General features: G+C 51.6%; 1 protein-coding gene across 1 annotated transcript; it reads right to left on the bottom strand.

Moving 5' to 3' along the window:
- Positions 1-11471: 11471 nt before the first annotated feature.
- LOC123040126 (uncharacterized) lies at positions 11472-13601 on the bottom strand. The gene has a single exon (XM_044463057.1). The coding sequence runs from the start codon at positions 13567-13569 to the stop codon at positions 11518-11520; it is 2052 nt and encodes a 683-aa protein (XP_044318992.1). The 5' UTR covers positions 13570-13601; the 3' UTR covers positions 11472-11517.
- Positions 13602-14376: the final 775 nt, after the last annotated feature.

Here is a 14376-nt window from a genome sequence, read left to right as displayed (position 1 = left end):
CATGTACCTGACTTTATAAATAAAGCCCCCATGCAGTGTTCCGAACCAACCAGACCAACGAATACAACGGTGTCCCAGACGAGGACCCAACCGAAGTTTTAGAGTAAGAGTTACAGGGCACCCAGGCCACCAACACCGGACGGAGGCTGGAGAGAAAGACAACGACTTAGCCAGGAACTAGTCAAAGAGACGCAAAAGCAACTACGCAACATGCTCCTGTCTGGATAAGGAAGACGCCGATGCCCGCATTTTAGATATCAGAAGATCAAGAGCATCCCGGTCCTCCGGCTTAGTCAATAATCTCGACTGCTGCAGCAACATACATGATTTAAATAAGCAATCAGCAGGTTTAGCACGAAAAACATGTTCAATAGTTAACTTGTTTCTAGTAGTCCACAAGGCCCAACAGATCGCCCCAAGTCCTACCCAAAAGACTCTCTTTGTAACACCCGCCAAAGATTAGCAAGGGCCCGAAGCTCAGAGAATGAAGATGGATCCTGGGAGACCTAGAGCCATGTTCTGACACAACTCCAGACCAACTTGGCCAAAACACAGTGAAAAAATATATGAGTCATGTCCTCCAGGGCTCCACATAGAGCGCAGAACTCCGAGCCCGGGCCATTCCTCTTATGAATTTGATCAGCCGCGGGGAGACGGCCTTTGAAAGCTTGTCAAAGAAAGATCTTAACTTTAGGGGTGATACGAGCCCTCCACACATGGGTAAATCTGTTAGTGGGGGAACCACCAATTAGCTTGGAATATAAAGACTTGACCGAAAAGTGCCCAGAAGAACTGTGAGGCCAGACCACCGTGTCCGCGGTCTCCGAGAGCGTAGGGAAGAAGGCAGTAAGCCGTTGCCACTCTTCTAACTCTACAGGAGATAAGGAGCGCCGAAAGCCTAAGTCCTAGTTATTCGCCGAGAGCTCCACGATGGAGATATTCGGGTTAGGGCAGTAGGAAAAATGCGTAGGGAAACTCACAAAGAGAGGTGAATCTGCACACCACCAATCAAGCCAAAAATGATCGGAAGCCCCATCCCCAACTATAAACTTAACATGAGCCAAAAACAAAGGCCGAACTTTAATAAGATCTTTCTAAAATTGCGATCCTCGGCGAGCAGAAGCGAACATGGGGCTAGAAAGAGGGAAATATTTTGCTTTAAGGATAGAAAACCACAAAGAATCAGCTCCCGTGGTCATAATTTACCACCACCGTTTGATAAAGAGGCATTTATTCATAATAGGAGTGTTGATGATGCCCAATCCTCGGAGGTTTTTGGGTTTACACATAAGTTTCCACCTGACTAGTCTGTATTTGCGTCTATTGTCTGCCGCATTCCAGAAAAAAGCACCCCGATGCTTATCGAAGCCACCGTGCGTGCCAGCAGAGAGTAGGTAAAAGCCCATGATAAACATTGGTAAGGAAGACAAGCATAGCGCCACTTTCCCAGCACTTGTGTTGTATTTGCCTCTCCAAGGGAGCACCCTATTGCCAACCTTAGCGACTGCAGGGGCAAACTCTTTAGCATAAAGCATGTCCGGAGAAATCAGGAGGCCCAAATATTTGAAGGGGAAGGATCCCAGATTACAATTGAGAAGATGAGCCACCCGTAAGGCCTCTGTATTGTCAACGCCGGTGACTATGACCTCGCTCTTAGAAAAAATAATTTTAAGGCCCGAAGAGGCTTCAAAACAGAGAAGTATGAACTTGAGGTGGGCAATGCAAGAGTCATTTAATTCTACCGTAATGATAGTGTCATCCGCATACTGAAGATGCGTAACCCCTTCCAGAATGAGGTGGGAAATAACAGGAGATATATGACCATGGGCAGCAGCTCTGGAGAGAATACGAGACAGAGCATCCGCAACAAAATTGAACAAGATAGGAGAAGCGGGATCACCTTGCCGCAGGCCCCTACCGTTGACAATGTAATTACTAACCTGACCATTAACAGAGAACGCAGTGTGGCCCCCCGAGACCAACTACATTATCCTATGAACACAAGCCCCATCAAAGCCTTTGGCCGGGAGGACCTTTCTCAAGAAAGGCCAGCTAACCGAATCATATGCTTTTTCGAAGTCCAGCTTTAAAATCACATCTTTAGACTTACGAATTCTAAGGTCATGAACGATCTCGTGCAGGCAAAGGATCCCATCTAGGACAAAATGACCTTTGATAAATGCCGACTGGAAATGACTAATAGTTATGTGGGCTATGGGAGAAAGTCGAGTGGCAAAGCATAATTGTTAATAAGAGCAATCGTCTAAACTGGGAAATCAGCTCGGCTCCTTTAACTTTAGGAATAAGGGTAATGACAGCATAATTAAGGCGAGAGATATGCACTGTCCCCAGTCAAAAACCTGGTTTGACACACCAGCAAGCGGAGCTAGGGCCAAAACTTTTTGAAGAAGGGGATGGAGTGCCCATCGGGGCCAGAGGCTGCATTAGGGTTAGCCGAGTTAATAACATCCCAAATCTCGTCATTAGACAAGGGTAGCATTAAGGCCTCATTTTCGGCGTTCGAGATCATACTGTCGTTATCCCACAGGGAGGGGGAGATAGTAAGACCAGACTCCTGCTTAGCACCCAAAAGGGAAGAAAAGAAATCCAGTACGTGAGATAAGATAAGAGATTCCTGCTTAGCACCAAAAAGGGAAGAAAAGAAATCCAGTACGTGAGATAAGATAAGAGATTGATCCGAGGTCCAAATCCGTTAATTATGAGGCTATCAATAAAACATCTTATTCTTCTACCATTGGCGATGGCAAAGAAGTAAGAAGTAGGCGAGTCGCCTTTAAGAGTCCAGTTTAGGGTGCCACGCTGACGCCAATAGATCTCCCCCTGCTAGTGCAACCGCATCAGGGCGGCTTCAAGGTTGTAGCAGACTGACCACGAACCTCGGAGAGGCCAGTCCTGTCAGCCACGAGGTCCAGACCAGCAATCTGGGCCTCTAAGGATGTTTTCTCCCGGCGGGCCTCCGCGGCTCTGTTACGTGACCAACCCCAAAGAAACTTGCGGATCTCATAGGAGCATTTGTGCCAATCATCCATGGGACCAAAGGACCAGTGAGAAGACGCGAGCAAACCAGATATCTTGATAGCCAGCATATCGGTGAAACCCTCAACTAAAAGCCAAGAGGCATCGAATTGGAAGTGAGAGGAAACCATAGAGTGGTCAAGGCCAGCGTCCAAGATGAGGGGGGCATGATCCGAACCCACAACCACTTTAGCTTTCAGAAAGCACGTGGGAATAAGGAGTCCTAGTTCGAGCAGATACAGATCCGATCCAGCGTCGACCGGACCGGATTAGTCTGATGATTAGTCCAGGTAAAACGTGCACCCACCCGAGGTAACTCGTGCAAAGCATAGCTACGAATGAAACCGTTAAACGCATTAGCAAAGGGGCCAAGAGAAATTACAGTTATCCTTATCAGAGGGGGCGCGCAAAAGATTGAAGTCTCCTCCTATTACGATAGGTAACGTACACGCCTCAATTTTATTGGATATTTCATCAAGGAAGATAGAGGTTAAGAAATGATCCGTCCAAAGTGGGAATAGACATTAATTAGTTTTGGCTGATCCCAGACGGACACAATCCTTGTTAAGAATTGGCCCGATCTATGGATCATTATGTACTTGGTCACTATGTTCGCAGTGCCGCAGGTGATCCGATCTCTCGTTCCCGCCCCTCCTCTGCAATCAGTTTAAGTATTCATTTCCTCATCCGTCGCGGCAACTAACTTCCTCGCCCTCTCATTGGCCACACAACATCGGTCGTAATTGTCAAACCAGGTGTCCAGCGGGTGGTACGTTGCAAGGAAGAGCGAGCCGAACAACAACGAGCCCGACCCGATGAACGCCACAGGGACCGGCGCTGCCACGTGACCGACAAGAAAGGTCGTACTCAATCTCGCTCAGGTTGATGTAGTTGTCATAGTAAGGGAAGTGGTCGAGTGGGTTGCCAAGGCGGTAAGGATGTCGGAGTAGTGTGGTTCGAGCTGCCCCTTGGCGGGCTTTTTTTAGTCTAAACACCCTTCATTTATTGCTCAATCAAGTTCATGGGGATACCAGAGATGTTTGGAGGGTTTAACAACCACACATGGCGCCCATAATCCAAACTGAAAACATGCTTAACGAGGCTATGTGCCTCAATATTAGTGGCCCTACCTTCAAAAATGAAGGTGCAACTATCAAAACTAGTTGATGTCTCCACAATCTCCCTGATGGTGCTAGCGTAGGCTCCCCCGGTGCAGTTCATGATGTCGTTCACTACTCCTTGGCTATCGCTTGCGACGAGGATTTGAGCAAGGCCCAGGTCAGTTGAGAGAGCAAGATCCTCGCGACACGCCAGCGCTTCAAGCGTCGCCGGATCCGTGACTCCATGGATCTTGATAACTGAAGCACCCAAATATGTTCCTGAGGAATTTCTGCAAACGACACTGAAAGAACCAACATTACCATCTCTGGAAATAGCCCCATCGACTCGAAGTTTTGCAGTTCCTTCTGGAGGAGGGATCCATCTTGGCTGCACAGGTACAACCGTTGGTGGTCGACTCGTAGCTTTCTTCGGATTGCACTCCTCGAGCTCCCGGATGTACTTCAGGATGAAGTGGTATGTAGACGGAGGGCTCTGAAAGATGTGTTCATGTAGCGCCTGGCGTCATGCAAACCAAAATGTCCATAGAGTTGTGATTACCAAGATGAATTCTTGTGGAGAGAGCATGTCCTGGACCGAGAATAACCACCATTTTGCACAAGATCCTGGTCGAGCAGTGCCCAAACACATCTGGCGACCGTGCAATGGAGCAACGAGTGTTGCCAGGAATCCTCGGCTCCACATAGGCCACAACATGTAGTAGTAGACATATTCCGATGATGCAGCACGTCCGCTGTTGGGATAGAATGCTGAGCCAATCTCCATAGAAAAAATTTCAGCTTGGAGGGGACATTCACCTTCCACAACAGCGCCCATGACTATTTTTCTCTGTCCATATTCGAAGTATCAGCTCTCCCTTCCAACCAAGCCTCTCTCCTCAACTTAGTTTCTACTAGCATGCGATAAGAGGACAAGCTGAGAACACACCACGTCTTTCATGCACCCATGACCAGAAATCCTCAATATTCCGTGTACACAAAGGGATAGAATATATCTCTGCGGCATCTGTTGGTAGGAATACCTCGTCAATCAAAGTCCGGTTTCATTCTGCACCAGGCAAAATTAGCTCGCTCACCAACTGAGGAGGATTGTCCACTCTGCTCACAATCGGCCTCATGTTTGAGGGTCTCGGTAGCCAGTTGTGTTGCCAGATGCTCGTTGTGTGACCATTACCTATCCTCCGAACCAGCCCATGCGTGAGCACATCGCGGCCATCAATGATGGCACACCATATCTGGGAGGGGGATGAGCCTAGTTCGGCATGTAAAAACTCCCCCGAAGGGTAGTACTTGGCCTTTAGTGTGCGAGCACTGAGTGACTCTGGGTCCATCAGGATTCGCCATGCCTGTCTTACAAGGAGAGCAAGATTGAAGAGTTCAATATCTCGGAAACCCAAACCCCCACAATATTTTGGTTGTGTCATCGTGCTCCAAGAGACCCAGCTAGGCTTCCGTTTTTCCTCCTTGCTGCCCCACCAGAACTTTCTAATCAACAAGTTTATATGTTCACAAAGACCGCGAGGGAGTCTGAAACATGACATGGAGTAGACTGGAATTGTCTGTGCCACTGATTTTATGAGAACTTCTTTTCCTCCCACTGACATGGAGTAGACTGGAATGGTGGCTGAACATAGGCGGATGAGCTCCTCCCACATCGTCTGCACCCTTGGGCCAAGCTTGGCCACTTCTACGGCGCATAACGGGGCGCATGTCATGGCCGGCTCGGTGAAAAGTGCATCGACTTCGAGCAGGGTCGGCCGCCCCGGGCCCCCACAATCGAGGGCCCCCCCCCCTACGCTGCCCCCCCCCCCCCCGGAGAGAGCAGTGGGAGATATTGGGCCTGGCCCTGCACACCTTCGGCCTGACGATTGTTCGAGAAGCCCTCCCAGTGTACAACGCCCACGTCTTATTCCCCAATTGCTCTAAAAAATGTCTTATTCCCCAATCACCGCAGCCGCCAGTGCCGCAAGGCAGCGATGCATGAGGAGCATGCCAGTAGGCTTGCCTTCAAGTTCTGGTATAAGGATCCTTTGGTTCTTGACTGAATCCTTTAGGCTTTGTTCAGTTTGAGGTGGATTTGATGGGGATTGGGAGGGATTAAGGTGGATTAAATCCCCTACAAGCCAAAATCCCCTCCAATTCTCTCCAATCCCCCTGGAGGAGGATTAACCGAACAAGGCCCTAGGGATGTATGGATTTTGAGATTTAAACTCTTCCTTGCTACCTAGGAAAAAAACTGTAGTCACAGTGAAGAGGATTTACGCTTTGCATGCGAAAATTAGGAGCCACGGTGTTGTTGTTATATTACGAAAATTAGGAGCACTGGATGATGTCTACTGAAGTGGGATTAAGCACTAAGTTCTGTAGAATTCTTTATGAACTCGTTTATTTAACTGGATAGTCAATTTTTTTTGGTTTTTTAGTGATGCTCCGAAAGCATTTCTCAAAGCCATTCATATGGTTCTCCATAGAAAAATCATCTTAGATCTTGAGGATAAAAGTGGACATGATGTTTTTCGAACCGCATATGATAACAGGTAATATAGTGAGTATATTGAATTTTCTATTCCATGATTTTCTCATAGTGTAAATGAAATTTGACTCACTATCCTCATTATTATACGAGATGGTTCTAATGGTTCATCAAAAAGCAAAAAAACTTATCAAAAAGAACATGTATAAGGAGGCACATGATGTGTTGATGATGGCTGAGGTATGCATTGCTGCCTTATTTGATTGTTTTGTCATACTAAAGAAGCATATGCATTTTAAGATATCTACGTGTTCGTGTAAATCGATGTGAGGCCTATAAATATCCCAAAAGAGGTTTATATCAAGGGCCTCCGGGTTTCAGTTTGGCCCCGGGCCCTGAAATCTCCGGACTGGCCATGACTTCGAGGGGTGGGCTTAGCGAGGGTAGCTTGTAGATGGCGGCATGGAGACCGGAGATCTTCTCCACAAGAGCAGCTACCTTATTGTTTTGGGCCTCCATATCACTTGACTGACAAGTATTAATGGCTGATGTTGCAGTGCGAATGTAGACTAATGCTATGATCAATGGACACTACTAGGATCGCCTGCTTTGTCGAGTGCCCAAGACACTAGGTAAAGGACAACAAAAAAACTCAACAATGCCTTTGCTAGTTGATGCTTGAAAATCTTACTCGTCGCAAGCACCTCCGTTGAAACTAAATCTTGGCCATTTCGCCAAGCTGCAAACTGAACAATGTCTGCACGACTTTCTTTTATTTAGGGCATCTCCAGCCGTTGGCCCTCCACGGGGCGTCTAAAAGCGCCGCCTGGGGGTGAGCCGGCGCAAAAAATGGTCCTGGATGCGAGTCGGTCCCCAGCCGTCGGCCCCCAGGCGCGTATTTAAAAAAAAACCGTTCGGCGAAGTTATGATAAAAACTAGTTATATTTCGGCCAACCATGGCAAGTTTTAGCGAAATTCGTCCAAACATTACATTAACCTAATCTAAAGTAAAAGAAACTGGCTGAAGTCGTCGCCGCCATCGTCGTCGCCGCCATCATCGTCGTCGGCCTTCTCCTCCTTGACGCGGGTGCCCCTGCTGGACCCCTGCCCGGTGTCGCCTTGGCGAACAGGCGGCGGCGCGTCGTCGTCGTCGTCGCTGTCGCATAAGACGACGACCCCGCCTTCCTCGCGGCCGCGTCGGCGCTCCTTGAAGCGGCGTAGGGCGGCGCACTGGCGCTCCTTCTCCTTCTCCCGGCGCGCCTTCTCCAACGCGATGGAGTCCTGGCGCGCCCATTCGAGGGCCGCGTCGTCGTCCTCGAACTCCGCGTTCATCGGCGCCAGCCCCGGCTCCGTCTTCACCGGCGCCAGCCCCGGCTCCGTCTTCACCGGCGCCAGCCCCGGCTCCGTCTTTGGCTTGACGAAGCGCGGAGGAGCCGACGAGGACGAGGCGCGCCGGCCGCCCCCGTTGATGACGATGTCGGCGCTGCGAGTGTGCCGGCCGAGCGGCGTCTCCGCCGTGGGCTCGGCCTTGACGCCGAGCAGCGCCGGAGAGCCGGAGGAATGGGAAGAAGAGCGCGATGAGAAGGAAGAAGAAGAAGCGCCGAACCTCCTCGGCGCCCATGGCCCGACGCGTCGGTGCTGCGCCGGGGCGGCCACCCTCGCCGGGGGGTACGCCAACGGCGGGTCGTTGCCGCCCTCGAGGTATGTGAGCACGCCCTCGAGTGTGCGGCCGGGGACGCCCCACCAGAGGTGGCGCCCCTCGCTGTTCTGCCGGCCGCCGACCACCGGAGCGCCGTTGGTGGACGCCAAGCGCTGCTGCTGGCGGCGCTGGAAATACGCCGCCCAGGCCGCGTGGTTGTCGGCGGCGTACTGGGGGAGGGAGCGTTGGGCGTCGGTGAGGGACGCGCGCACGATGTCGACCTCCTCGGCGAAGTACCTCAGCTTCGCCACGGCGTGGGCACTCCCCCGGCGCTGAGCCTCCACCCCGTTGGCCCGGCGCGCATGTCCGGCGGCGCCGGGATGTTCGCCTGGAACAGGAGCCAGGACTCCTGTTCGCGGAGCGAACGGCGGCCGAAGCCGTTGGCCGCCGCCTCGTCTCCGGGGAAGCGTTCTGCCATGGCGACGGCGGGGCTGGGTGGGCTCAGGAGAGGTAGAGGGAGGGGCTGGGCGGCGGCGCTCGGGAGAGGCAGGGAGAGGGAGGGGCTGGACGGCGGCGAGGGGGGGCTGGTGTGGGCACAGGCGAGTGGAGGCCGCCGGCTTTTATAGCCGGGCCGCGCCCGTGTGTACGCATGCGAGGGAGGGGAGGCGTCGGCGCGCCGTCCCGTGAAGCGCCGCCCGTGAGGAATCAATGGCAAGGCTGGCCGGCGGCAGCCTTGCCATTGATTCCCCGCGGGAACCGAGGCCGTTGGGGGAAGACGAGGCGCCGAGTCGCTGACGCGGCTGGCCCGCGTCTTTTTCGCGCCAAAACAGTTCGCCCCGGCGCCCCCGTGCGCTCCCCAGCGCGCCGGGTTCGGGCTGGGTCCACCGGCGCTGTTTTCGGCCCAAGCCGGCGAAAATCGGGCTCCTGGGGGCGCGACTGGGCCGTTTTTTCGGCGCCGGCGCGAAAAAATCGCCTGGGGAGGCCTTCCTGGGGGCGCGGCTGGAGATGCCCTTACTAGATGATACCCCGCATGTTGTTGCGAAAATGTTTAGCAATATATTCAGTTAGAATTGGTTGTACGGAACATGAATATTTGGAGTAATAATATGAGAACCAAAGCTGAGAGTAAATATGATTTGTGGTGTTTGATTATTGTATAATGTAAAAATCATAATAGAATGTAAATTCTCATGCATGTTTGCATGTTGATGTGGCTTTTTATAACAATATTGCTAAGTCTTAGTCGATGCTATATTCATAAGATTTACATTGAGATCCATGCAAAAAAAATCTTTAGTTTTTTCTTTTTCTCTCTTACATGTTATGTCACTTGACTGAGACATTGTTAAATCTTAGTCGACTGATAGCTAGCCACACCCTTTTTATTATGCATGGTTGCATGTTGTGGTGGACCTTTCTCTATGCAGTGGGGACTAACTATTTAGATATACATAAGATTCGCCAAGTGATCATGTTATTTGTTACGGTGCTTGCAAGTTGACCATGTTAGCTATCAGTGGTTGCTAGAACAATTACCAGGGACCTGGAGCTGGAGAAAGACAGGCCGCCGAACGTCTCACGCCTCACACAAAGAGCCAATTTCGGCGCACAGAGCTGGATTTCCAGATGTCGGAGGATTTGCCAGACATGTGCCGTACCTAACTCCGAGAAGAAGCCAAAAAGAGGAACAAGATGAGAATAACTGGAAAGGTGGTGAGGAATCACCGCATGTGCTGGTTGCATTGCAACCATGTTAAGTACGAATGTAGACTAGTGCTGTGATCAATGGACACTACTTGAATCGCCTGCTTTGTCGAGTGACCCAGACACTCGGTACAGGACAACAAAACTTGACAACGCCCTGGCAAGCTGATGCTCGAAAATCTCACTCCTCGCAAGCACCTCCGTAGAAACTAAATCTTCGCCATTTCGCCAAGCTGCAAATTACTCAAGGAAGCGCACGTTCTGCGGCTTGCTGGAGAAATATCAATGTGTGCCTCTTTTTTTTTATTCGCCAAGTGACCATGTTATTTGTTATACGGTGCTTGCAAGTTGACCATGTTAGCTCCTCCAACCTCTCTCAAGTGGTTGCTAGAACAATTACCAGGGATATGGAGCTGGAGAAAGACAGGCCGCCGAACGTCTCATGCCTGACACAAAGAGCCAATTTCTCCGCACGGGAGCCAGATTCCAGGATTTCCAGATGTTGGAGGATTTGCCAGACATGTGCAGATGCCGTACCTAACTCCGAGAAGAAGCCAAGAAGAGGAACAAGATGAGAATAACTGGAAAGGTGGTGAGGAATCACCGCATGTGCTCGTTGCATTAGCAACCATGCTGTTAAGGCTGTTACCCTCGTCCTTGCATCTTGGTGACCAGCCCATGGTTTGGTAGCTAGCTGCACAATACAAAATTTGGGATCGGGGGATAGCCCGGTAGGTAGATAAAAATATAGTCTCAAGCATCGACCCAGATCTGAATGCAGAGTAGAGTTGTCAATCAACAAAAGCAATTAGATTGAGCATTTTATTCAGGAAGCGTTCTTTACAACAAAAAGATCTATAGTGATCTATTCAGATGAGCTGAGAGGGAAGAATGAAAGACAGGAAAACATGTATAGATAGAAGCTACTAAAAGCATTAGCTTTAGTGAGCAAGTTGTATCCTACTCCCTCCGTCAGGAAATACTTGTCGGAGAAATGGATAAGGATGGATGTATCTAGAACTAAAATACGTTTAGATACATCCATTTCACCGACAAGTAGGAGGGAGTAGTAAATTTACTTAACATGATTAACCATACTCTACTCTAAGGGTTAGTGGTGAGGGCCCGTGGACGAAGGATCAACTGTTGCAGCCACATTGGCATGGTCCAGATGTGGACATCGACCCATTGGTTGGGAGCCTGACTACATCCAATCCCGGACCCGGGACTACCCGCTGCACTACCAGTTTATCCCACCAATGCGGGAGAGGAGATCTGTCACTGGATCGATCTGTGCCAAGGCCATCACTTTGTGAAAGATCAAGGCTGCCAGCATGCCACCGCCACCATCCAGCCCGAGCCGCGACGATGAGGGCTAACACCTCCCCGTCCGAGAGAACTAGTCTTCGCCACCAGTGAGGGAGGAGGACGGGGACAGGGCATGGGTACCGCGCATGCCGCTCCCCTAAGGACGACCCGATCGAGTTACATACAGGTTCCTTCCTTACACACGATGGTAACATGCTTACATGCATGACATTAGTGAATTATACTACATCATCTCTTTGGGCAACCGACGCTTGGTAGATGTATTCTGCCATAAGCCACAAGATGGTCGTCAACTCGCCACCACTGTTGAGCTTCTGGGCATGGGACTCCCTGCTGCACTTGTTGCTCGCGTAGACGAGAATGTCCATCCACACGTCAAGGACAAGCTCCAAGGAGTCTATCGTGCCATCCTTCTCCTTCTCCAGCAGCTCCTTGGCGAGTTGAGCCATGTGAGTGAGACGAGGAGCAAGGTGGCTGAACTCCTGGTCCTCGTATTCATCGTACAGATTGTTGGCGAGCTCCTCTCTCTCGGCAACCCTAGAAATGCTCGAGTGTGGGGCATCAAACACACGGAACAGATCCTTGACGACGCGTGCACGGCTAGGGTACCTAGGATCAGTCGATCTCCTGGTGACCAGCCTCTCGCAGGTCCGCTGGTACAACCTTTTCTGGGGCTGGCCTGGCAGCATGTAGGGACGTTCCACCAGGAGAAACATCATATAATCGGACATCACCCTGATGGCGTGCACGTCAGGCGCGGCGTCCATGGCTTTGGCTCTCTCGCTCTTGGTGAGGAAGACCTCGGTGGCGATGTGCCAGATGATGATGCCCTCCTGAAACTCGATGCCGAGGGAGTCCTTGAGGATGCCGCGGTAAAGCCCGCGGCGGCCTAGTGGGTACTCACCCCACTTCTTCCCCAGCATGGCAGCGTTGAACCTGCCCTTGCTGTACAGTCGGCTCATGTACACAGAGATACGACGCCTGATCGGATCGGTCATCTCGACGGTCGCCGAGTAGTGCTTCCTGTTCCACCACTCATCGGGTGCCAGTGCCCTGGCCAGCCTCCCAAGCAGAGGGCTGGTGAGCGGCGTGTCGGCGGGGCGCGTGCACAAGTGCAGCAAGTTGTACTGCCCGATGGTGTATGACCACCTTCTGGACGTGTACCTACTGTTACCGGCAACTCCTCCCTTGACAAGATCATGAAGCCACACGACGGCGCGCCGGAGCTTGTCCCATCTCTTGTTGCACAGGGCTGCGTACCGAAGCCAATTCCACCGCGTGGTGCTCAGGAACGCGAACGTCCACGACGATGCCAGTGCGTTCAGGAGCGACGTCGTCTCCATGAACACGGCGCCACCCAGCAGGACGTAGGTGATGGCCACGTCGGCTCTGAGGTAGCCATCCTTGGGGGTGAACCGGAACAGCAGCAGCGAGGTGGCGACGGCGAGCGGCGAGATGAAGCGGATTAGGTAGCCCCGGAAGGTGTGCACCACGGCCGCCTTGGTGTACAGGATGTCGTACATGAGGGAGAGCTCTATCTCCATCAGCGTCCACAGCTCGACACGTTGTATCAGCTTGCTGGTGTACTCTTCTAGGCCGTCCATGTCCATGTAGTCTTCCTCGACCACTGAGGAATCGACCATGGCGCGCTTGCAGATGTGGAACAGCGAGTGGGCTCGTCGCAGGTGGAACTCATCCCCCGGAGCTTCGTCCTGAGGGTGGACATGGTTGTGGATGGCGGGCGGCTGCGTCCTGAGGGAGGCGCCTATGCTCTCCAGGGTGCTGCACTTGAGCGCCCACGTCCTCTCCCCGTACTTGACGAAGCCGACGACGAACATCAAAATGGAGGCGATCAGGAGCAGCTTCCTGTCCTGGCCGCCGGCCACGGCGATGTGCTTGTAGAGGACGTAGCCCGCTCCGAGGACCTGCACGACGAGGACGGTGAGGTGGCGGAGCCAGAGCTGGTTGTCCTGCAGCGCGTAGGCGGTGATGTTGTCCGGGCCGCCGAGGTGGAGCAGCAGGAACGGCGCCCAGAACGCGACGAGCTGGTTCTCACGCACGGCGCTGCCGAACGACAGGTGGCCGACGGCGTACACGGCGGTGGAGTCAGCCATGAGGTACGCTAGCCACAGAAGGAACCTCCGCACGGGGAGCGTCTGACGCCGGCGGATCCCGGCGAAGACGAAGAGGACGAGCTGGAGCCCGAGGCTGAGGAGGACCAGGATCTGCATCGACCGGTGGTTCCATAGCACCAGCGGCCCTGCAGCCATACTTATTGATCTTCTCCTCTTGACACTCTAGTCTGCACTGCACTGCACTACCTGGAATGGATGAATTTTCACGGTTTTGTTTCAGACACATGATCAGGAATTAAACCAAAAGGATCCACAAAAATGCGAATGTATAGATAACAACACATTGTCATGTATAATAAACACACGGATTTCGTCCATGAATTTGCTAATTCTGAGTCGCCTGAAGTTTCCATGAGTGACTGTAATCCAGAATTGCACAAACGTACATTGCAGAGTACACATGTGAATTTTCATACGCATAGCAAAAGGCACACTCCCCTCACAAATGTACTTATGTAACTAATAATGCTCGCGATCGAATGCAATTGACAGGGGATGGTGTATGCATAATTACATACCGGCTGGGTAGGAGTAGCGTCGCAGCTTCGAATCCGGAAACCAGCCGATCTTGAGATGATCGAGGGGGCGGCAAAGGAAATTAACGGAGAAAGGCGTAGAGGAGCAGTGGCCAGTGGATGCCACTCCACACTAACCAGCGGACATGCCAATTGATCGGAAGTTCCAACTGGATCTGCTTCTTAAGAAAGGGATAAGGAAGCTTCCTTCGTGGTTTGTATAGTTTGTTGTAGATGTAGATGGATCGGCTCGAAGTCACTGCTAAGCTGGCAGTATCAAATATGTATACTAGAGTACACTAGTATTTATTGTTTTATTCTTGATTTTTTTACTAGGGTACGTACACTTGTACACTTGTAGATTAGATTAAAGTTGTAGTTGCAAGTAGATTAGATTAATGGAGCTGCATCACGTCCCTCCTCTCTC

The sequence above is a fragment of the Triticum aestivum genome, chromosome 2B (assembly GCF_018294505.1).
Source record: "Triticum aestivum cultivar Chinese Spring chromosome 2B, IWGSC CS RefSeq v2.1, whole genome shotgun sequence".
Classification (NCBI taxonomy): Eukaryota; Viridiplantae; Streptophyta; class Magnoliopsida; order Poales; family Poaceae; genus Triticum; species Triticum aestivum.
The sequence above is the reverse complement of the archived record's forward strand: the minus strand, read 5'-3'. Positions and strand labels throughout refer to the sequence as shown.